The 23,465-nt window shown below is 53.4% G+C and overlaps 2 protein-coding genes across 3 annotated transcripts; both read right to left on the reverse strand.

The window, feature by feature from the left end:
• Positions 1 to 126: 126 nt before the first annotated feature.
• ZSWIM8 (zinc finger SWIM-type containing 8) lies at positions 127 to 18,734 on the reverse strand. Of its 2 annotated transcripts, none has more exons than XM_072628121.1 (26): positions 15,668 to 18,734; positions 12,378 to 12,531; positions 12,119 to 12,213; positions 11,842 to 12,014; positions 11,521 to 11,628; positions 11,310 to 11,391; positions 10,966 to 11,086; positions 10,152 to 10,353; positions 9,299 to 9,474; positions 7,889 to 8,882; positions 7,361 to 7,492; positions 7,098 to 7,277; positions 6,809 to 6,992; positions 6,593 to 6,691; positions 5,622 to 5,746; positions 4,783 to 5,023; positions 4,520 to 4,678; positions 4,047 to 4,275; positions 3,584 to 3,873; positions 3,218 to 3,441; positions 2,235 to 2,714; positions 1,823 to 1,973; positions 1,535 to 1,729; positions 1,158 to 1,277; positions 772 to 882; positions 127 to 619 (listed from the first exon to the last, which is right to left on the reverse strand). In XM_072628121.1, exons 1-26 carry the CDS (start codon positions 15,870 to 15,872, stop codon positions 438 to 440), a joined length of 5,412 nt encoding a protein of 1,803 aa, XP_072484222.1. In that variant the 5' UTR covers positions 15,873 to 18,734; the 3' UTR covers positions 127 to 437. The 2 variants fall into 2 exon arrangements, with proteins under 2 accessions (XP_072484222.1, XP_072484221.1); XM_072628120.1 differs by having other exon boundaries at positions 772 to 950.
• Positions 18,735 to 18,978: 244 nt separating this feature from the next.
• On the reverse strand, positions 18,979 to 23,156 carry CHCHD1 (coiled-coil-helix-coiled-coil-helix domain containing 1). The gene is made up of 3 exons (XM_072628192.1): positions 22,936 to 23,156; positions 19,611 to 19,729; positions 18,979 to 19,238 (listed from the first exon to the last, which is right to left on the reverse strand). Exons 1-3 carry the CDS (start codon positions 23,057 to 23,059, stop codon positions 19,125 to 19,127), a joined length of 357 nt encoding a protein of 118 aa, XP_072484293.1. The 5' UTR covers positions 23,060 to 23,156; the 3' UTR covers positions 18,979 to 19,124.
• Between the last annotated feature and the right edge of the window lie 309 nt (positions 23,157 to 23,465).

A 23,465-nucleotide genomic window follows, 5' to 3' on the forward strand; every position in this document is an offset into this window, starting at 1 on the left:
GTCTGTCTGTCTGTCTGCCTGATGTGGAGGCAGGAAGTTAAGGCTTGGGTCTCCCTGCTACTATTCCTTGCTGGGGATGGAGGTCTCATCTCCTTCATACTTAAGGAACAGAGAGGCCCAAACAGATGAGTAAAAAAGGAGTTTATATATTTATAAATGCCAAATAAATATCAGAGGCTGCCCGGCACCCCCCACCCCCAACTAGCTGTTGGCTCTTGGGCTCAGAGGCAGCATGTCCCCAGCTTGCCCCCACCCCGCCATGGGCCTAGTCACAAACAACGTCCTAGGAACAACTGCTGGTCTGGGCTACAAGGGACCTCCCCTCACCCCCTGAGCAGAGCAAATCTATCCAGCTGGTTAGAGGTCCCCATGTCTGTTTCCAGATGGGCTCTGGGAGGGTGAGGGGGGGCCAGGCTCAAGGAGAGAAGGTGGTCATGTCAAGCGATACACGCTGCCACAGCTCCTTGGTCTGCTTGCTGCGTTTGAGGTTCTGCAGGATGTCGTTGAACTGCATCATGCCCATAGGGGTCAGGCAGAAGGCGCTGCGAGCGCCTCGGATTGCGTTCACAAAGTCGTCGTAGTCGGCAGGAGTCAGGTGGATCAGGCGGTGGTGGATGTACTAGAAGGGAGAGTGCAGACATTGAGACTCAGGGGACAGAGGGCCTTCTCCATGGAGAGTTCTGGGGGCTTCCATGGCTCTCCCCCTGATCATTTGCATTGACCCTTAAATTCCTCCTCCACCTCCCCTGGGACCATAATCTGGAATTTCACCTGCATGTATGCCTGCTGGCATCGTTGGACCAGCTGATGAAAGGCTGGGGTGCGCAGGTGGGTGTGCGCATGAGCAGGGTTCAACCGCTGCAGCGTCTCCATGACGATCTCCTGTAGCACAAATGGGCTCAGCACCCCCTTGGCTGCCCCCATACAGAACTGGTGCACGTAGTTCACTCCTGGGGGGCAGGGGGGAGGGGGCATGAGACCAAGGCAGACACCCCTGCCCTAGGGGCCTAGCTGCCCTTCTTAGCTCCAGGTCCAACAGCCCCTCTCTCTTTGCCCACCCCAATAAGCCCAGGATTCAATTCTGGCCTATGGCTGTGAAGATGGTTTGGAGCAAGACAGGGGGAAGGGGCAAGAAGAAATTTAGGAGGAGGTGTTACCCAGCTTAGCCGCTAGCCCCAGCAACCATTTGACATCCTCAGTATAGGGTGGGCTGCGAGAGAAGTTGTTGGGGTGATCGTTGTGCGCCCGTCGGCCTAACATCTCCAGTGCCAACATTCCTGGAGGAGAACGGATGTGGGGCAGAAGCATGAGAGAAGACCTAAGTCCTAAAGACACCCCACCTCCTGAGCACAGACCACATCAGCTACGAGGAAGGAAAAAGGGCAGGAGTGTGGGAGGCCAAAGGGCCCTGCATTCTAAGGCAGATGGAGGCCCTGTTCAAAATGCACTGGATGGCATGCAGTGGTCCACATGGAGGAATGGGGCCCATAGCAGGCAACTGGGTAGGGCAAGAATCTCTGGGGATCCATCTCACCAACTCTGTAGGCAGCGTGCAAGTGATGCAGACTCTGGGTGCCAACAGGCTGGCTGTGTGTCTCTTCCTCTGGCGGGGGAAAGCTCCCACTTACCAGGGAGCTCGGCTGGCTACTTATGGTGGACATTGAGTTGCCCTGGATAGCAGGATATGTGGAACTTTGATGGATGCTGCTAGATGTATGGACATTATTCACTGCAGGGGGGAGCAGAGCGTTTAGAGCCAAGGAGACCCCACCTGCACCCCCCTCCTTCCACCCTTCCCCATGCCCCTGGTCCCCAAACTCACTGGTGGAAAGTGGGAGCCCTGATTCAGTGTGGTAAGGATGCACCGTTATGGGTGCCATGGAGGGAACAGGGAAGGATACAGCTGTGGCAGCAAGTGAGGACGGTGTCACTGAGTAGGGATATTGAGGACCCAGGAATGCATGGTGCACACCCTGGAGACAAAAGATGGGATAAACCAGGTCATGCTGGCCTAGTACTCTTGCCGCTCTGGTTTTATTTACCCAGACACCAAAGCCCCCTTCACAGCTGGTAGTCCTCCCCCTGATTCCAAGCCCAACCAGGGCCTTCTTCCCCCAAGACAGCCCTGAACACACTCTGACCTTTGATCCAGGCCCCTCATCACAGCCTCCCAAAGGGCCCCACTCCACCTCTCCTCTTTCCCTTCCCTTCCCTCCCCTTGGTTCTTGTCTCACCTGTGGGTATGCAGAGCTGGGCACAGGAAAAACAGCAGGCCGAGGCATATGGGGCAAGGGGTGACCAGGGTGGGTAAGGTACTGGGGGTTGCAGGGCAGGTGGGGCTGCAGAGTGGTATAGGGGTGCAAGCCAGTGGAGTGGCCATGTCCCAGGCCAGGCCCTGGGTACAAACTGGACCCCACTGAAATGACTGGTACCACTGTAGCTGCTGCCGTCACTGCTGCTGCTGACACAGTGACTGCCTCGGTCCCTGGTCCACCACGGCCCTCGGGCAGTGCCCGCCCAGACTCCCCCGATGCCCGGGCCCCACTGGCACTGCAGCCTGTGGCACCCTCACGTGGTGTGGCTGAGCCCCCCACCGTCTGCTCATAAAGCCAGAACCACTGGTGGGCGACTTCGAACAACACTTCAGGGTACACACCCCCACCCTTGGCTGCCTCCTCCACTGCCATGCACGCCTTCTCAAGCATCAGGTTATCCTGGAAAGGGCACAGAGAATCAAAAGGGGAGAGCCTTAGCTAGAAACTTCTCTCTACTGTCCTGCCAGGGCAGAGACCCTAGCTAAATGACCTGGAAAGGGTAGGGGGAGAAGCCAGCTCTGACACAGCTCAAGCGAGGAGCAGGTACTCAGAGAAGTGCTTTCTAGCTGGCAGGAGGCCCAAGGTTTGGCTTCTGAGCCTTGGCTTGGCCACTTGCTACCTAAATAAGGGGACCAATCATGCAACCTTTAGATATGTAATTTTCCTCATCTGAAAGGGGAATTGCTCCCCCACCCCCACCCCAGCCTGCTTCTTTCACAGAGCTGTTGTAAGGATCAGCTGAAATAATGGACAGAATCTTAAAAGCACTACATACAGACACATAAGACACCATCAAAGCATGAAAGACAGGAGGTTGTCCATGGCCCCCAAAAGATCACCCAGGGCCCAGGGGTCAAGAGCTGGACCCCATTTCCCCTCCCACTGCAGTTGAGCATACATACCTGCTCCTTACACTGCACTAACGCTCTCTGGATCTCATTGGGGTTCAAGGCGTGGGCATGGGGTAGGCAACTCAGGGCCAACTCAGCTGCCGCCCTCACCATGTTGGAGTCCCGTGCCCGTGATGCCCGGTCAGCCAGGGAAGCAACTTCAGGGGGTGTGAGATGCCCATCCCAGCACTCCACCAGGATGGTCAGGGCTGCACTCCCAATCTCCATTGCTTGGCCTACAGGGGGGAGATCGGGACGAAGCAGATCCCATAATGCAGGAAGAGAGGTTACTCAGCCAAAGAAGGCAAGCTCCTTCCTTTCCCCAACCCCACCCCCAGCCCTGCCTGCCCCAGGGCTCCGCCCTAGTGTTAGATTTACCTGTGATCCAGGACACATGGGAGGAGTAGGTTCGAGAAAGCCAGTTGGGTGAAACAAAATTGTGCAGACCCAGAGCATAGAGTCCAATCTCAAAGGCGCAAAGATGCAGATTTCGATGGGGGCCCTGGTGGCCCCCTGATGATGATGGATGGGTAAAGATGGAGGTGCTGCTGTTTCCCCCAGCTTTGATCAGCACTGTCTTTGCCAGCTCGAAGTAGAAATGCGCAGCGGCCTCTGACGGCTGGTTGGGTACATGGGGGGCATGGCTCTCTGGGCGACGGCCCTTGTACCTGAGGGGCAGTGCAAACAGGAAGGACAAGCTGAGGCTGGAGAGCAATGGGCCAGACGATGAAAGGTGTTTCTGATGAAGATCCAGGCCTTGGATGGAGAAGGCTCATTGAAAGTACCAGCCCCGGGGTACAAGAGAACCAACAAGTGAACTAGACTGGCCTCTTCCACTCACCTGCCAACCTCGGCTGTCTTGGCTCGGGCACCCCCACTTGCACTGGCACGGCGGCTGCCACTGGAGGAGGAGGAGCCCAGAGAGTCGGAGGATGAGCTGCTGATGCTGTCGCTGTCCTGACCCCGGCCCCAGGAGGTGGGGGCCCAGCCCCCCCGCAGTGGCCTTCGGCTCAGGGTTGGGGAGCTGTCCGATGTCGTCTCAGGGGCACTGCTGTCAATGCTGGCCATGCCTAATCCCCCAGACAGCAGTCAGTCCCCAGCCGGGGGAAAGAAGGGAGAACCCAGTAGACGGGAACTCCCAGATCTGACCCCTGGGTGGGGGCTTAAAGCCTAGAACATATCTGGGACCCATCTCAATCTAGGGAATTGCTTCAGCGAGTGGTCAACACCCTCCCAGTATCCCACCCCAAGAAGAGCCCTCAGTTCAGGCAAAGACCCTTCTCCCAGTCATGCCCAACCCAGGGCCCCTCATACCTGTGTGCTTTTTCTTGGGCCGTCCTGGGGATCCCCAGCCCCGCCCATTGTAGCCTCCTCGGCTGCCAAGTGCCAAGCGGCTTGGAACTTTCCCCTCTGGTTTGGGGGCCACAGCAGCCTCAGGTGGGGGGCCCTCACAAGGGGAACGCGGGGAGCTCTCTAGGCAAGGGAGCAATAAGTCATCAGACAGTGCCAAGGGGCAGAGAGCCTGAGCTGGGGTTTATCCCACTGTGCCACCCCTGCCCAGGTCCCCCACCTCTCACCAGGCACAGTCTTTTCTGTGAAGCCCTCGGCTGGTTCTGGGTTGACCCCAGCCACAGCCGCTGGCTGGGCACCCCCTGCTGAGCCTGAAGGCAGCGGCTGGAGGCCTCCCCCTGCAGCGGGGGCCCCGTGCTTAGATGGGGACCTCTGGCTTGATGGAGCCGGGCGGCTGGACGAGTAGAAAGAACTCAGGGTCTGCGGCTTGTGTGTCTGACTCTCCCGGTCCAGGAGTTTGTCCAGGATCTAGGAGAGAAAGGCAATGAAATGGTCTTCTCAAAACCTGCTCGCTATGCCACGTTCTCCTCCCTGCTCGAATGAACTCAAGGCAACTGCCTCCAGGAATTCACCACGCTTGGTACTAAGGGCATGGAGCCCTGAGAGGCACAGTCACAGAGCCAGTCTATGGCAAGAGGCAAGACAGGAACCCAGTTCCCAGCTACAGGCCAGTTCTCTTGGGAAAATTGGAGGGGACGGGAGCGGGGCAGAGAGAACCGAAGTGACAACTGAGGAAATCAGGAAAAACCTCCCGCAAGCAGTAGCTGGGCTGAACATTAGTGAAAGGGAAGGAGTCTGGAGAGGAAGGGGTCAAGGTCAGGCTCAAATCCTATTGTACCCCTCCACAAAACCTGGCTAGCTAGGGGCTGAGCACAAAACACGCCTCACTAGAGGTGGTGAATGACTCAATCATCCCCTCACCCCTCCTTTACCAACACCCATCTGCCAATCTAGCCTTCCCGGAGGCACACGCACTGTCCCCTGTAACGCCTGGGGAGGAGGGGGCAGAAAGTCTGCTCCTCACTCTGTGCCTTTGGGGCCCAGTGTCCCCGTGCCTGGCTCTCACCTTCTTGAGCTTGGCCTGGTCATCCTTGTAGGTGATCATCAGCGCTAGAGCCAGGTCCCCCTTCTCTCGGCGCGTGCCCTCACACAGGAGTGGGTGTTCAGCTTCACTCACAGTTGTCTTCATGCCTGGGGTCAGGCAGTACCAGTGATGGGGTGGTAGCAACAGGCCCACCAGCACCCGCCCAGCACTCCCCAAGGCTCAAGGGAAGAGACCAGGCAGGACCATGCAGTTCCCAAGGGCAGTGTGAGCAACTCAAGGCTGCTTTCCCTTAAGTCCTTTGCAAGGATAAGAGGTGGCCATGGACTCCCACTGCTGTCTTCACTCTGCCTTGTTTTCAAGGCCCTCTGTCCTCAGGCCCAGTGTATCCCGCCACCCTCTCTCAGGAACAGGCTTCATGCTTCTCAGACCCTTTGGGCCCTGGCTCCCCTTCAAGGGCTGGCTCATAAACCACCTCTTCCTGGAAGCCACAGCCTGCCCTTTGCACTTGGCTAGCTCTAAGCCTTGGTCTTCTCCTCTCTAAAGTGGGGCTAACAACATTTATACTACCTACTTCACAGAGATTTGTAAATAGGAACTACTCTTGCTCAATACTCCTGCCATGGGTCTTTTCCTTCTCTGATCTTTGAAGGCATTTACCATAATCTAAGCTTAAATTATATACTAATTCACATTCTCTGCTTGTTTCATGTGGGCGTGTAGTGTAAACTAGTTGAGGGAATACAGGAAGCCTTCTATACTTTTGTATTTGCCATCACACAGAGGTCTATGAATTTGAAAGAAATGGATGACTACATCTCTGTATCATTGGTTTCCCGTGTATCTGATGCATTCAAAAATCATGAGTTTGAGAAGGGGTCCCTAAACTGCTCTAGACCTGCTATTTCACAAAAAGGTAAAGAGGTCCTGCCACGGCACCTGGAACAGGACTGGACACTCAGGAGTTTATCTGTTCTTTGCTGAGCGAGACTTACCCAGGGCAGCAACAGCTGCTTCAAATCCCAGCTCTTCATCTCCAGGCATTTCATTGTTCCAGTTTCGGCTTGGGGGTCGGGAACCTGTGGGGGAGACCACTGTGGGGGGTCAGGGGAGAAAGAGCAGAGAAAACACAAGTCAGGAAGACACAAGAGCCTCAAGGAGAAAAGTCAGTCAGATCTCTGCCAGCAGGGGGCCTATGCAGCCTTACGCACCTGGGGTACAGAGCACATCGAAGATGAAGCTGGCCAAAATGAGGGGCAGCACGGGCCGGTAGTCACACAGGGTCCCCTCTCGAAGCTCCTCTGCCCGGCACCGCATAGTACTCATTTCACTTACTCCCAGAGGGATCTTTTTCAGCAGAGCAGCCACCTCTGATTCCTGGTACGCCAGCTTCACCTGGAGCACAAGACAGCAGATCAGACAGAGCCTCGATTTCGCCATGGCCAGAGCTGCAGTAGGGCCCCAGCTGACAAGTTATAAAGGGGAGGAAAAGGGCCTGACCTCTAAGGCCTTGGTGGAAGCTGGAGGCCGTTGCAGCTCCAAGGCAAACATGCCAATGCGGAAAGCCAGGTTGTGATGCTCAGGTCGCTCCCCCAACACAGTGAGGAGGAAGGCGGCTTTAGTCAGAGTGTTGGTGGCCACCCAGGTTTGGCGACTGGTGGATACCTTGTTCTTCTTCCCCTAAGGTGAAATCAAGAGGAGATGATTATGTTGGGCTCCCTTCATTCAGAGGAACAGGAGGGTCCGAAGGAAGGGCGCCTCACCTTGGCAGGGGGTGGCTCTACCTTGAGGTCAGGAGGGTTGGCCAACAAGTCCTGAGCAAGCTCCACAGTGAGTCGAGAAGCCTCATTACTATAGCCATGGGCATGCAATGCCTCAGCACAAGCAAAAAGTACCTGAACAGGAAAGGACATGGGAGGCAAGAAGGGAGAGAAAGTTCATCAGCTACCCAAGGGTCAGAAGGCTGGGGTGCAGAACATCAGAGGACCTAAGGTTCAAATTCTGACCACCAATTACTACTTCTTGTCCTTGGGCACATCTCTTAACCTCTCTGTGCCTCGGTTTCCTCATCTGTAAAATGATGGGGCTAGACTGAGGACCTCTAAGGTTCCTTTCGGCCCTAAATCTATAATCCAGTGATCTACAAAGTAGATATAAAATTTTCACTCCCCTTTTTCGATGCTATTGTGGGGGAAAAAAAGTCACTCCACAGACCTCTGGAAGGTACCATATAAATTCCAGGCTGATAATTCTGAGCACCATACACAAATAATCCCCCTTCCTACTCTTACCTCCATTCGGCTCTCCTGTTTCAGTGGCTTGAGCCCAGCAAAAAGGTCCTGCTCCTCACCAGCACCCACCTCGGGCTTTTCTTCCTCACCCCCAGTCCCATCCTGGGCATTCAGGTAATAGACCTGGTAATCATCATCTTCTTCCCCAGTTCCAGGGGCCATATCTTTGGGTTTAACAGGGCATCCACCACTCTCATCTGTGGAGGGGAGGTCATCCTGGAGAGTTCCTTCCCCAGGAAGCAGTCCTGGTAGGCTGGAGGGGGCAACTGGGGGCTCAGGCCCCTCTAAGAAGTAAACACCACCATCTTCTTCATAGGCATCAGGGGGTTCAGAGTGAAAGGTGGGGGGACTAAGGGTAGTACTGGGGGGAAGTCCATGGGGTGGGCTCTCAGGAAAGCCCCCAAAGGTGCTGGCCTCTGCCCCCAGAGCCAGGCTGCTCCCATCATCCAAGCTCATCTCAGCTAGGTCTGGCTCCAGGGAGCTGTCTTCGCTGCTCAGCCGACGTTTGCCCCCACCACTCACTGGGCCTTTACCACCACATCCTCCACCTGGGAGTTTTGCCTTGCCTCCACCTAGCCCCTGTTTATGTGTAGATTTATCTCCTCCCTCAGCTGAGGGGCGGCGGGGGCCACGCTGGGACTGGGGAACCCCCTCACCCGACCCCTTGCGCTTGGCCCCAGGCTCTTTAGGTCGAACTGAAGGCTCTGGTGGGAGTGGCCGGGGCCGATCCCCAGCCTCATCATGGCCCCCAGAGCGGGGAGGGCCGGCCCGAGAGGGAAGGCTTCGTGCCCAGCAAAGAGCCAGTTTTCTGTCAGAACCACTGTAGGTAACGCCAGGGAGTGGGTAGGCCTCCTCCCAGCTGAAGTCACAGGCCTCCACCGCAGGCCGGAAACCTGGGAAAAGCCGCTCCAGGGCTTTCTTGTGCTGACCACGCTTCACATTCTCAATCACCTTCAGGTGCCACTGGCGCAGCTGGGCACACAGGTCCCGGCGACTGTGAGACAAAGGCAATAGGATATGGGGGGCAGCTACGCCCTAGCCAACAAGTGAGGGGAAGAAAGGGCAAAAGATACAGGGAAAAGCTTCTGAGGGGCAAACACCCTATGGTTCCCAAAGTCACAACAGTATTTCCATGAGCAGTGGAGAGAATAGGTTCTAGAGTGAAAGGAAAATCTCCTGGGGATGAAGAAGGCAACCAAGGTCAGACAGGGTGACTTCTATATTCTTAAGTACAAAGTGCATATTCCCTACACCCCAGGATTCCTACTTCTCCTGGATCTAGATTCCAGGTGCCCATAAGAAATCCCAGGGTGTGATCTCTTGCAAACAGTTTATGTGTTAAGTTACATGAGGAATTCTGTGGTGGGATCTTCTGTAGGGATACCAGTAAGAGGCATGCCAATGACTCACCGCTGTGGGCTAATTGAGGGGTCCAGCACAGCCAGCCTCCACAGCGTGACCATCTCATCACACATACTTGCACATGCATGGGCAGCCACCTCTGACTGCCCATTGCTGCGGCCTGTGTGCCCACTGGCACTGCTATGGGAGGCTGAGGTTCGCACGCTGTACCACCAGCCCGTGATCTGGGGAGGGAAGGGCAGGGAGTGTTGGTTTGCGATGAAGGCCCCAAGAGTGTGAACAAAACCCTGATTCCCACCCTAGGGAGGATGCTCCACCTCCAAATGAAGGGTAGGAGGTTACTGGGCCCTAAGAAATGATCAAGGCGATGGCTTCAGAGAAACCTGGGAGACTGGTAGGATCTGATGCAGGGTGACATGAGCAGAATCTGAGAACAACATACACAGTTACACCATATTGCAACAGTAATCAACTGTGAAAGACTTAGGAACTCTGATCAACACAATGACCAACCCCAGTTCCAAAGGACTTGTGCTGAAACATGGTAACCACCTCCAGATGGGGGAGTGAGGGACTCAGAGCGCACACTGAAGCATACGTTCTTTCCCTTCTGTCTTTCTTTTTGAACATGACTAATGCAGGAATTTGTTTTGGATGCCTATACAGATGTGTAATGAGCTTTGTCTTTCTTGCCTTCTCAATGGGTGGGAGAAGGAGAGAATTTGGAATTGAAAATGAAATCACATTGGAAAAACCATGAACAGTGGTGTTAGAAAAAAATGGAAAATGTCAGGGTCCCAATCTCAGAACCCCCACAGGGAGCCATAGATCTGCTTTCTCTCCATCACCCACCTGAGCCTGGCAGATACCAGGATTGGGGGGAGGAGAGGGCAAGGGTTACCTGCTCATAGGTGAGACACTGGTCCGTAAGGATCTCCAACAGTGGAGCAGCATTGCTGTCTCTCCTTTTGAACATCTCCCGAACAATACTCAGCAAGTTCCACACACCCTCTGGTTCTCGGCCTCTCAGAGGACGCAGGAGACATGCCCATTCAGCTGCTGCTGGGGGCTCCGTGGATGACAAATACATTGAGTTGACGTCGCTGTGGAAGGAGAAAGGGGGCAGAAGTAAAGCAGAAGAGGATGAGTTGCAGATCAAAGAAAGAACAAGGTCAAAGGCTGATGATTCCAAGGGGCTAGGACACAGGAAAGTGGTGGTCGGGGGGAACAAACTTGGACAAAACTCCTCAGTGATGATAACCCCCATTCTACATGTTTTATAATGAAGTTGTGCCTAAGTGCCAGGCACCGTGCCAAGCCCCCTGGCACATATGACCTCATCTGACTCTTACAACAGTGCAAGGTAGGTGCTATTGTTACTATCTCCATTTTACAGGAAACTGAGACTCGCCCACAGTCCTAGAAAGTATCTGAGGCGAGATTTTAACTTGGATCCTCCAGACTCCAGGCCCAGCGCTCTATCCACCATACATGGAGTTATGTGGAGGGACTCTGCAAATGTAAGGATCAGCACCATCCTCACACGTACCACTTCACTAACAAAAGGTAGGAGGAGGCATCAGGAGGGCACAAGTCTGGTCAACGGTCTTAACATGGGACTCCCAGAAGCTCCCCTCCTCCCATCTTACCCCCAGCCCCCCAGCCCACCAGTCCACCAGTCCACTTGTGCTTCTTAGTCAGAAGGCATAGGTCACCTGAAGACAACTGGGGAGGGACCACAGAATTTGTGCAGTGTCTTCTTGATGTTTTCACTGAGTGTAGACTCATCCAGATACCAAGTACTCTGGTCAGAAGCTGAAGGACCTGCAGTGGGGTCTGGGGACAACATGGTCACAGGTAAGACACTGGCCCCCAAAGATCTCCAGCTGTGGTGGTGCACAGCTACCTCACCTCTTGAAAACTGCAAGAAGGTTCCCTTTGGTTCCCATTCCCCTCAATCCACCAATGTGGGAACTGGTCAGACCCCATGGGAGAGATCTCCCTACTTTAGCTCCACCACCACCTCACCTCCATTCTGCTCTTACATGACTTCACTCACCTGGGGCCCCGCACACAGTATTGATGGCAGTAGACTGGGAGGACAGGAGCTCATCTAGGAGGCGCTGAGCTGTGGGAAGGATCTTGAGGTGGAAGGGGCAGGGGCAGAGAGAAAAGTGCTGGTGAACCTACAGAAGCATAGACCAGAAGGAGAGAAAGATCCAAGGGAGTGAGGGATCTCAAGGCTAGGGAAGAGGGTCAGAGTCACGGACCTGTTGAGGGAGCTCACTGATAAGGTACTGAGCAAACTTCTGCAGTTGATCCCTCTGGAGCCGAGACAGGGATTCTGAGACAGGAGCCCGAAGGCAGACTGCAGAAGCCTGTGTGGAAGACATGAGACACTGTGGGGAGCAGTAAGAGCTACTACGTAAGACCAAAAGAAAAATGGGATAGGCATAAGGGGCTTGGAAAGAGACAGAGTGTTATGTACTTCTTGAGGGTGCCAGCAAAAGTAAAATGAGTAAGCTGGGATGGGGAAGAGAAGGCCCTAAGAGGGAATGGCAGGGAGGTGGGGAGTTGGAAAGGGTTCTCACATTGTGAATCCGGAAGAGGCAAAGGGCCACCACATGGGTACACCACTTGGCACCAGCCCCACAGGTACAGCTGCAGGAGGTGACCCGGCATCGGTCAAACATCACAGCCACGTTGTACGCACCCTTAGGGGGAACCATCTGAGGGGGCACCACTGTGGCACTCAGGTGGAACCCTGTCAGGACAAAGAGGGAGAGGAGCACAAGTTATAGGAAAGGGGGGGGTCAGGCAGTGGCTTCCCAGTCCCACCCCCCAAAGCCCCCCACCACCTGTCCATACCTATTTGTAGTGGATCCTTCACAGCTCTCATTCGGAACAGCTGCTCCCCACGCTGGAATTCATCTGCACTACCATTAGCCAGGCAAGAATAGAGCCTAGGAGAGAGAGAGGACATACATACACATACACATACACACACACACATATACACACACACACACAAAACTCAACAGGTTCCCCCACAATGACCCGGTGCTCCCTGTCGCAACACAGCCCTTGGCCCCCATGCAACCCCACCACCCCAGGCTCCCAGCAGTACCGTATGTCCTCTTCATTCTCCGGGAAACTCCAGAAAGCAATCCGCAGCTGTAGCTGCTCAGGCACTGGGGGGTAAACCTTCTCCACCACCTCAAAGGGGATGTGGAATGCCACCTGCTTTGCTGACAGCTCCACCAAGGGGATCACCAGGCCGTCTGCCAAGAGGGAGGAGGGGAGGGCCACCAACATTCTCATCCCACTCTGGAGCAGGGCACTAACCCTTCTCCTACCTCTACCCACAGGAACGATTTGGTGTTGTGATATAAAGGGGCAGAGGAAGTCTCACAAGCTGTGTTGTTCACCCAAGGGAGAAAAGAAAGGAAATGCCCACCTCCCCACTTCTTCACCCCTTTTGCAATGGGGGATGCCAGAGGTTTTCCCTAGAATTCCCTAGCCCAGGACAGTCTTATTCCAGTGATCCCCCTCACATAGAACTGCAAAAACAGGCTTGTGCCTGATCACATTCCAATGCTATCACCATCAGTATGGTCTTCCCATTTCCTAGTGCTTGTTTTCTGGCCCCTCTTCCAGGGTCCAAGCCCTCCAACAGAACAGCCCAAAGGGAAGGCTCTGGGAGGAATGATGTGGTAGGGACGGAGGGAGTGGTCTCCTAACACATCAGAGCTCAGAGAGAACAGCAGGTCACCCTAGGCGAAGCCAAGGAAGAACAGCTTCTGCTGCCCCAGCCTCAGTTCCTGGAGTGGGGGAAGGGAAAAGTCCTAGGGTCGCCCAGTCCAGATGGGTCCCCATTCTACTCTAACTAAAGCAAAGGCAAAAGACAGTCAATGCTGACTCTATTTCTGGCCAAATTTCCACTACAGCTGCAGTCCTCTCCCTCAGCCCCAGGACTGCAACATTAACCTTTCTGTCCACACCCAGGCCCCTGCCATAGAGGGCCCCATGGCTTGGACTTTGCTCCCTGGTGGGGAGGGGGTGGCAAGACTTCATTACAAAAGACATGGAAGGGAAGGAGGGGTGACAAGAGGGAGAAATGCTTGGCCACACAAGGGGCCCCAAAAGGGTTTTCAAAAGTCCACATGTGTGAACACAGCCATGTGCTGTCTCTCCTAAGCTAAAGTTGGATCATTACTGTGCCTAGAGATGACATGAGTAGATTATTTTCTGTTCCAGAGAAGCATGCCAGAAAGCTCTACTGTGAGACTGTTTGGTTGATGGCCCATTTTTCAAGAGGGTTATCAAGGAAATAATAGCTACGAATTGATTACAAAGAAAGAAATAATCCAGTTTGGGTAGGTACCCACATATTTTTAAAATATGGACTGAGAAGGGGGCAGATAAAGAGGTGACTGAATCACAGACTTAGAACTGAAAAGAACCTTACAAGTGTCTTCAGGTCCAATCTCCTCATTTTACAAATGAGGAAATCAGGTCCAGTGCCAATAAGGGATTTGCCTGAAGTCACAGAGTGACTATAGGGTCAGAGCCAAGACCTGAAGCCAGATTCTCTGACTCCTTCCAGGACTTGTCCCTTGGCACAACAGGGGCAGCAATCTCAAAACTCCAATCTGGAACCCAGGGAAGGGATTTTACATTTTCCTATCAATGAAAGTATGAATTTGGGAGTGGATTTTTAGGGTGAGGGTGTACCAATCCAAGTAGGATTAGACTGATAGTAGTAAAGCAGTGGGTTGTATTCTATGTTAATAAAGCAATATAACAGGAAAAAACTAAACGATTATACACTTGAATGTAAACAGATTGAACTTCTACACAAAAATGAACACAATGCTGTGAATTATTTTAATTTTTTGGAATGCAATATGGAATTCTGTAAGTTACAGAAAAGTTTATATTCCACTTTAACAATATTAGGTTTACATCCTAAAAGCATTGGTGCTTCAAGGGATGTGGGAAGGGAAGGCCTACCTATTCAAAAATAGAAAAAAATTAAGAAATAAGTTACGTGTCTGACATTTTTTTCCGAGGGAGAAACCGATGACTATATAAGAGTATACGAAAGTAATGGAGTATTATTGCACCATTAAGAAATAAAAACATAATTGAAACAAAAATAGGAAGACATATGGAAACTGTGAATAAAGTAAACCCTAAATATATACAACTATGTTAACATTAAAATAAACAGAAACAAAATCCAGAATACATTAGAAAAACCTCCTGAAAGTTAATATAAAATGTTTTTCTTTCTTTCAACAACCAGAAAGCAACATAGGTTGCATATGGAATTATATTGGTCTATTCCAACTTTCTTTTCTTATCCTTCATGTATTGGAATGCTAAAATAAAGAAAACAAATCTGATAGGTAGTTGTAAAACATGGCTCTCTGGGAACAAGCAGAAAACAATCCTAGTCTGATCCTACTTCTCAATTGCCCAGAAGAGGGGTCCCTGGATCAGAAAATCCATTATTTTTGGGAGGCGGGGGGGGGGGGGGGGGGGGGGGGGAGATCTGAGATCTGTGGAGAATCTGGTCAAACCCACAACGTGGAAAAGGAGCCCTTCCACCCAACCACACCCAAATCCGTTAAAGTATTGCTGGATTTTTCTGAAAGTTCCAAAAAAACTCACTGAGGAGGAAGAAAACACTGGGAAGGGCTTCTCCGGGCAGAGACTTCAGTTCCAGCCTCCTTAACTGGTTTCCACTAGGCGGAACCCACCCCCATGGGCTTAGACAACTGTCCCGACTCGTCCTCTCCAGACCCCAAACCAGAACTCCCTGGCCTCAAGCCTGACTCCCCATGAGTATCCCATGGGGGCTGACACCTTTCCTCTCGAGAGGTCCCAGAACAAGGCTGGGGTCTTCAGGGTCGTCCTCCCCACTTCCCTGCTGCAGCCCTCAGCGTCCCGGACCAGAACCCCTGCGTCTACCGGGGCTGGGGGCCTCCGCCACGGGGTCCCCCGAGGCGAGTCCCCTGACTGGCTCCTCCTCGGGACCTGCCGTCTAGCCCGTAGGACAACCTCACTAGGTCCCTCCCAGCCCAACGACCGAGACCGTGACAGGTCAATCCCGGGCGAGCTGTCACCCCTGGGGCGGTTACCTGCGCTCCCCCACCCCTAACGAAGTTGCCTTCCTGGGGGTCACTCCCCTCGTTTGGTAGCGCCCTTCCCCCTCGCTGGGCTTGGCGCGCGTCGGAGGGTCCCCCCGAGCCCCAGGACAAAAGCCGCACGACCCCCCGGCTGCGTTCAGGCGCCGCTCCGGGAGCGAGCGAGCGTGCGTGCGGACAAAGTGTCCCGGGCTGGGCTCGGCCCGGCCCGTCCGCCCCCCGCCCGTGCGTGCGCGTCTGCGCGCCGGCGGCGTCCCCGGCTCACCTCGGCTGCGGCCCCCGCCGCCCCCGCCGCCGCCGCCGCCGGTGGGCGAGTTGGGCCCGGCCGACTGCTTGCGCCATCCCCGCCAGTTTTGACAGAGGCTCTCGGCCTCCGAGATGAACGAGCAGAGCGAGTCCTCCTCGAAGCGGTCCGAATCCTCGAACGAGAAGCGCTCGCCGTCCTCCCACTCGGCGAACATCAGCTCCATGGGGCCCAAGCTGAAGATGGAGGAGGAGAGGCCCGGGCGGGCCTCGGGGGCGGGCCGGCTCGGGGGGGAGGTCCGGGCGCTCGGGATGGCCTCCAGGGTCAGGCCTTGGCCCTGGCCGCGCTCGGGAAGGGGCCGCGCCTCAGCGCCGGGCGCACGCACGGGGCCGGGCTCGCGGACTCGGAGACCTGGACTGGGACCCGCTGCTGCCGCCACCGGGGCCTCCCAGCAGCCGCGGCACCGCCTCCCCCATCAGCTGATCCGCACTTCCGGCCGCGCCGGCCACTTCCACTTCCGCCTCCTTCGGGCGGTCGAGTGGCCCCTTCCCCTGCGGGCCCGAGAAGGAACTAGTTCTGGCTACAAAGGTTTCGCGTCCTACTTTCCCAGCTTCTCTCTCCTCCTCGCTGCCTTCCCGTGGCACGTTACAAACAGGCTCCCCAAAACTTGGCCAAGGGACCCTGCATTCCTGAACGGGGCGGAGGAGGGGGCGGGGCGTGGAGTCGCGCTACGCATGCCGGGAATCGTAGGCTTCGGGCTGGCAGCTCAGGAATCCCTAGGATCTTTGTGCTCCTCCGACTCCTGCGTCGCGTGGCTTTCTGGGAGTCGTAGTTCAAGGACGTGGAGTTGGAAAACAATGATGGAGCAGGGCTGGCAGAGAAGTTAGACTTCGTGCGATCTTCCTTCCTTCCTTCCTCCACCCCCGCCCCCAACCATCTGACACGGCGGGACTCCGATCGGGAAACATCCCATCTGCCCCACGGCTCTCACAAACCAGACCCCACTAGAATTAGGCAGAGGTCATCTGCTTGCCGTCAGCAAGCCCTCCCAAGCTGGAGGCAGCTCCGGCAGCGTCAATAAACATTCATTAAGCGCCCACAGCTCTCAGGGTTAGTTAAGTAGGGGAACAGCTCGAAAACTTTGTACAAACAGGCTATATACTGGGTAAAGTGGAGATAATGGGGGGAAGGCAGCAGCAAGCCTCTTCGCGGCGCCCCCCACTGGTCCTCAGCACCACAGACTCACCGTGTCTTTCAAAACCCTGTACTTTCCATTGTTGTTTCTGCTTTGGACTGGCATCCTCCTAGTCCCCCAGGCTCAAAAACTTTTTAAACTGTTTTCATTGTCAGGTTCCAACAACTGCCAAGTTCGGTCAGCTGTACTTCCATAATCTGTCCTTGCCACTCTCTACTGTTTGCCGTTGTGGCCACCTTGGTGTCTAACCTCTACTTACCTAGATTACACCAGCTCTTTAACGAAGCTGCCTGCCTCCACTTTTTCTCCTCCACCCATCCTTCAGAGTGCTGATTAAATGATCCTTCCAATGATTATTCAGCTAGCTCAGTGGTTCACTCCCATCACCTACTGATGATGTCCTTATTCTGGTTATCTTCAAGGCCCCCCCTTTCCTGAGTTCAAATCCTGCCTCAGACACACTCTGGACAAGTTACTTAAACTTCTGTTTGCTTCAATTTACTCATCTATAAAATGGATATTGTAATAGCTCATTCCTTCCCATTCCAAAGACAGTCCTAAGGGTCAAATGAGGTATCTGTAAAAAGCTCTTAGCACAGTGACTGGCATTTAGCAGATGCTATGATAAATGTTACTCCTTTACCCTTTTAAAGAAAAAATAACTGTACCCTAGGTTATTAGGTTTGTTTGCCAGAAAACAATTTAATTTATTACTAATTTATAGGCAGGCATCTCTAGCTTGGAGATATCCAAACTGACTGTCTCTTATGCCCACCAATAGGACTCTGCCTTACAGAGATTTTGAGTAACATTTACAGGAATCTTGAACAACAAAAAGATCATAATATGTTAAAATACAATCTTGAATTAACATTCAGTTAAGTCACCACTCTTGTTGGACCATTTCCTTTAAGGGTAGAAAAAGAGTTTCAATCAGTAATTGGTATCTGAACACTTTAAATCCAAAAGAGGTCACAGCCTTTAGGTGGGCCAACTTAAAAGGAAAAGGGCCATAGTCTTATCTAAAGATAAGAGTTGAGTTTTCATCATCATCAGTTTCTCTAAGAATGGCCTTAACTTTTGTTCTACTTACTTCCTAAAGAGAAAAGTACAGAATGGGCTTTTAGAGCAGACAAATATTTCTTAATATGTGCAGGTTTACTAAAAATATTTAAAACATGCCAACACAGCCAAGCTTGAATACTTCCTGCCGTCTCCTACCGCACAGCCAAGCCTGCAGAGGACTCCTTCCTTCTATACTGATTCTTTCCCTCCCCTCAAGGCCTAACTCAAGCTCTATCTTCCCCCAGGAACTTTACCAGATCACCTCCTACACTTTGACTCGGACCTAGGCCCCTTCTTTTGCACTAATCACATTCTGCATTATTTCAAATATTGAGGTATGTGTATTATTCTTCAAATTAAAGAGACTGAAGACACGGTCTATCTTCCTTCATCCACCACGCTCACTGCCTTCCAGGCCTTAGTACAGTACCTTGGGCACAGTGGTTACTTAACGTTTGTTTAAACCAGGGGTTCTCCACCTTTTATAGCTGTCTAGTGAAGCCTGTGGCCCCATTCTCAGAATGTTTTGAAATGCATAAAATTAAATACATTGGATTACAAAGTAAACAAATTATGTTAAAATACAGTTATCAAAATATTTTTTTAAGAAAAGTTCATAGACTCCAGGCTAAGAAACTCTCTGGTCTAAATTGTAAGTCTACTGTCTGCCTCTCACATTGTAGGAATCTGAAAGACAACAAGAGAATGAGAGTCATCATGGTTATATTCAGCGAACCAGTACAAAACCCCAAATCCTCTACCCTTGACATACAGCAATGATGAATCAATGACCATGGAAACAAAAGGCTTTAAGTATAAGTGGCCTTGAACGCCCCAGCCGCAAGAGGCATCCAAAGCAAATATCAACATCCAGACTAGATAGAGCTCTAAATTCCTTCCACCTTTGGGAATCCTGTGTCCTTCAATGACCTTGAGGAGATCAAACTTGGGTCATTCCCAAGGCAGATTAGGTTCTTCTCTATGAAACAAAGAAGGTCCCAGGGCCCTGGAAAAGGCTGGGGTTTGGGGTTTGAGAGGCAAAGGGTGACCTGATCCACAACACAGCCCAAGCTCTCTTGCAAAGATTTTATTTCAGGGTAAAGCAGAACTCTCACCCAACTTACAACCCCATAGGGGTGAGACCATGTCCTCTGCCACTCAGTCCAAATACCTGAGTTGCTTCCATGAGGTTGGTCATTAAAAAACTATACAACACCTTCAGATAATGTAGGATATATTAGGAAACCTCCCCAACAATTTATTTGTTTGCTTGGGAGTCAAATTCCCAGAGGGGCCCAGCAAGTCCTGTTTTGCCTTCTGCTTCCGCTCTGCCTATAAGAAAAAAAAGTAATGACAGTGTTGACACCCAAAATTCCATCCAACTTAAAACTCACAATCCCCTAGCCACACTCCCAGCAACTCTAGTGGGAGTGAAGGGACCCTGCCCAAATCCTTTCTCCCATTCTTGCTTCCTCCTCATCATCATCTGAAACACAAGAAACCTGTGACCTCCAAATGACCTTCCAGATCTACCTGGAATTGTGTGTCACTGTAGGTAGATACCCTCCCTTTACTGCTGGATCTCTTCTCTCAAGGATCAGAGGTCTTGGGGGAACCTGACAAGAGTGGGGCAGCCCCCTCCCCAGCCCAAGCAGGCATCCCACCCCATGTCATTTCCTCCCATCCCAGGGGGATCCCTGTCACCTCTGCCTTCGAAGCACAGTCAAAGAAGTCTTTGATCTCCTTGGAACAAATTGTGTCGCTAAATTCATTCTGCTTCCAGCAAGCCATCATCAAGGACATCTCGGTTATACAGGTTGCCTCTGGAAGGGGGCAGCAGGGCATCCCTGAGTCAGAGTGCCCACTTGCCTCTCTCTTCCATCCCCATCCATCTACCCCACCCATTCATTCACTCAAAGATTCACCTACTTGTTTGCTTCATTCATCCCTTCACTCTCTCAAAGGTCCCCCTGCCTGTCTGCTTCATTCATCCCTTCACTCTCTCAAGGATCCTCCTGCCTGTCTGCTTCATTCATCCCTTCACTCTCTCAAGGATCCCCCTGCCTGTCTGCTTCATTCATCCCTTCACTCTCTCAGGGATCCCCCTGCCTGTCTGCTCCATTCATTCATTCCTTCACTCTCTCAGGGATCCCCTTGCCTGTCTGCCTCATTCATCCCTTCACTCTCTCAAGGATCCCCTTGCCTGTCTGCTTCATTCATCCCTTCACTCTCTCAAGGATCCCCCTGCCTGTCTGCTTCATTCATCCCTTCACTCTCTCAAGGATCCCTCTGCCTGTCTGCTTCATTCATCCCTTCACTCTCTCAGGGATCCCCCTGCCTGTCTGCTCCATTCATTCATCCCTTCACTCTCTCAAGGATCCCCCTGCCTGTCTGCTTCATTCATCCCTTCACTCTCTCAGGGATCCCCCTGCCTGTCTGCTCCATTCATTCATCCCTTCACTCTCTCAGGGATCCCCCTGCCTGTCTGCTCCATTCATTCATTCCTTCACTCTCTCAGGGATCCCCTTGCCTGTCTGCCTCATTCATCCCTTCACTCTCTCAGGGATCCCCTTGCCTGTCTGCTCCATTCATTCATCCCTTCACTCTCTCAAGGATCCCTCTGCCTGTCTGCTTCATTCATTCCTTCACTCTCTCAGGGATCCCCTTGCCTGTCTGCCTCATTCATCCCTTCACTCTCTCAGGGATCCCCTTGCCTGTCTGCTCCATTCATTCATCCCTTCACTCTCTCAAGGATCCCTCTGCCTGTCTGCTTCATTCATTCCTTCACTCTCTCAGGGATCCCCTTGCCTGTCTGCTTCATTCATCCCTTCACTCTCTCAGGGATCCCCCTGCCTGTCTGCTTCATTCATCCCTTCACTCTCTCAAGGCTCCCTCTGCCTGTCTGCTTCATTCATCCCTTCACTCTCTCAAGGATCCCTCTGCCTGTCTGCTTCATTCATCCCTTCACTCTCTCAGGGATCCCCTTGCCTGTCTGCTTCATTCATCCCTTCACTCTCTCAGGGATCCCCCTGCCTGTCTGCTTCATTCATCCCTTCACTCTCTCAAGGCTCCCTCTGCCTGTCTGCTTCATTCATCCCTTCACTCTCTCAAGGATCCCTCTGCCTGTCTGCTTCATTCATCCCTTCACTCTCTCAAGGATCCCTCTGCCTGTCTGCTTCATTCATTCCTTCACTCTCTCAGGGATCCCCTTGCCTGTCTGCTTCATTCATCCCTTCACTCTCTCAAGGATCCCTCTGCCTGTCTGCTTCATTCATCCCTTCACTCTCTCAAGGATCCCCCTGCCTGTCTGCTTCATTCATCCCTTCACTCTCTCAAGGATCCCCCTGCCTGTCTGCTTCATTCATCCCTTCACTCTCTCAAGGATCCCCCTGCCTGTCTGCTTCATTCATCCCTTCACTCTCTCAAGGATCCCTCTGCCTGTCTGCTTCATTCATTCCTTCACTCTCTCAGGGATCCCCTTGCCTGTCTGCTTCATTCATCCCTTCACTCTCTCAAGGATCCCTCTGCCTGTCTGCTTCATTCATCCCTTCACTCTCTCAAGGATCCCCCTGCCTGTCTGCTTCATTCATCCCTTCACTCTCTCAAGGATCCCCCTGCCTGTCTGCTTCATTCATCCCTTCACTCTCTCAAGGATCCCCCTGCCTGTCTGCTTCATTCATCCCTTCACTCTCTCAAGGATCCCTCTGCCTGTCTGCTTCATTCATTCCTTCACTCTCTCAGGGATCCCCTTGCCTGTCTGCTTCATTCATCCCTTCACTCTCTCAAGGCTCCCTCTGCCTGTCTGCTTCATTCATCCCTTCACTCTCTCAAGGATCCCTCTGCCTGTCTGCTTCATTCATCCCTTCACTCTCTCAAGGATCCCTCTGCCTGTCTGCTTCATTCATTCCTTCACTCTCTCAGGGATCCCCTTGCCTGTCTGCTTCATTCATCCCTTCACTCTCTCAAGGATCCCTCTGCCTGTCTGCTTCATTCATCCCTTCACTCTCTCAAGGATCCCCCTGCCTGTCTGCTTCATTCATCCCTTCACTCTCTCAAGGATCCCCCTGCCTGTCTGCTTCATTCATCCCTTCACTCTCTCAAGGATCCCCCTGCCTGTCTGCTTCATTCATCCCTTCACTCTCTCAAGGATCCCTCTGCCTGTCTGCTTCATTCATTCCTTCACTCTCTCAGGGATCCCCTTGCCTGTCTGCTTCATTCATCCCTTCACTCTCTCAAGGATCCCTCTGCCTGTCTGCTTCATTCATCCCTTCACTCTCTCAAGGATCCCCCTGCCTGTCTGCTTCATTCATCCCTTCACTCTCTCAAGGATCCCCCTGCCTGTCTGCTTCATTCATCCCTTCACTCTCTCAAGGATCCCCCTGCCTGTCTGCTTCATTCATCCCTTCACTCTCTCAAGGATCCCTCTGCCTGTCTGCTTCATTCATTCCTTCACTCTCTCAGGGATCCCCTTGCCTGTCTGCTTCATTCATCCCTTCACTCTCTCAAGGATCCCTCTGCCTGTCTGCTTCATTCATCCCTTCACTCTCTCAAGGATCCCCCTGCCTGTCTGCTTCATTCATCCCTTCACTCTCTCAGGGATCCCCTTGCCTGTCTGCTTCATTCATCCCTTCACTCTCTCAAGGATCCCCCTGCCTGTCTGCTTCATTCATCCCTTCACTCTCTCAAGGATCCCTCTGCCTGTCTGCTCCATTCATTCCTTCACTCTCTCAGGGATCCCCTTGCCTGTCTGCTTCATTCATCCCTTCACTCTCTCAAGGATCCGTTTGGGCCAGGCTCCAGGGTAACACTGAATACACAGTAGCCGAGTCCCTGCCCACGCGGGGTGGACGGTCCTGGCGGCCTGAAGGGGGCCGGACAAGTACACAAGGAAGGCTGAGAAGGCGTCCAAAGAGAAAGCTCTAGGAGCACTTGAGGACAACGAGAGAGGGGCCGGGGACATCAGGCCCGGCTTCGTGGGGGAGGCGGCCCCTTCCCCCCAGGCCCCGCCGGCCCGCCGTGACGCACTCACCCCCGAGCTCGCGGCGCCCTGCCCCGACCCGGTTGGCCAGCATCAGGGGCTTGTTGGGTTTCAGCACCGGCCGCTTCCCATTGCCCAGGCGCGCCAGGCGGCCCCGCAGGCTCGGCGTAGCCATGACCCTGGACGGTGCTGCCGCTGCCCTCGCCGCCGCCGCCGCCGCCGCCGCCGCCCGTCGGCCGGAACGCCCTGACGTCACCCCGCACGCCGGGGCCGGGGCGTGTCTTCGTGGAGACACGCCCCGTGTTGTCATCGGCCGGGCAGCCGCAGCTTCCCCAGACGGCCTCTTCCCTGGGATTCCACATGGCCTTGGGAGGGCCTGGAAGCTGGGGCTGCAGGCCGAGCCGCGGTCCACGGTGCGGAGGACATTGCCCCAGGAAGGCAGCGAGCCCCGGGGCTAAGTCACTGACCCTCTCCCAGGCCGCAGTTTCCCTGTCAAATGACAGGCCGGGCCACGCGGGGTCCCACTGTTCCAGTGCGGTGCTGATGACCGTGAGGGCGCAGCGGGAGCTGAGGAAGGTCCC

This window comes from Notamacropus eugenii, chromosome 1 (assembly GCF_028372415.1).
Source record: "Notamacropus eugenii isolate mMacEug1 chromosome 1, mMacEug1.pri_v2, whole genome shotgun sequence".
In the NCBI taxonomy this organism is placed as follows: Eukaryota; Metazoa; Chordata; class Mammalia; order Diprotodontia; family Macropodidae; genus Notamacropus; species Notamacropus eugenii.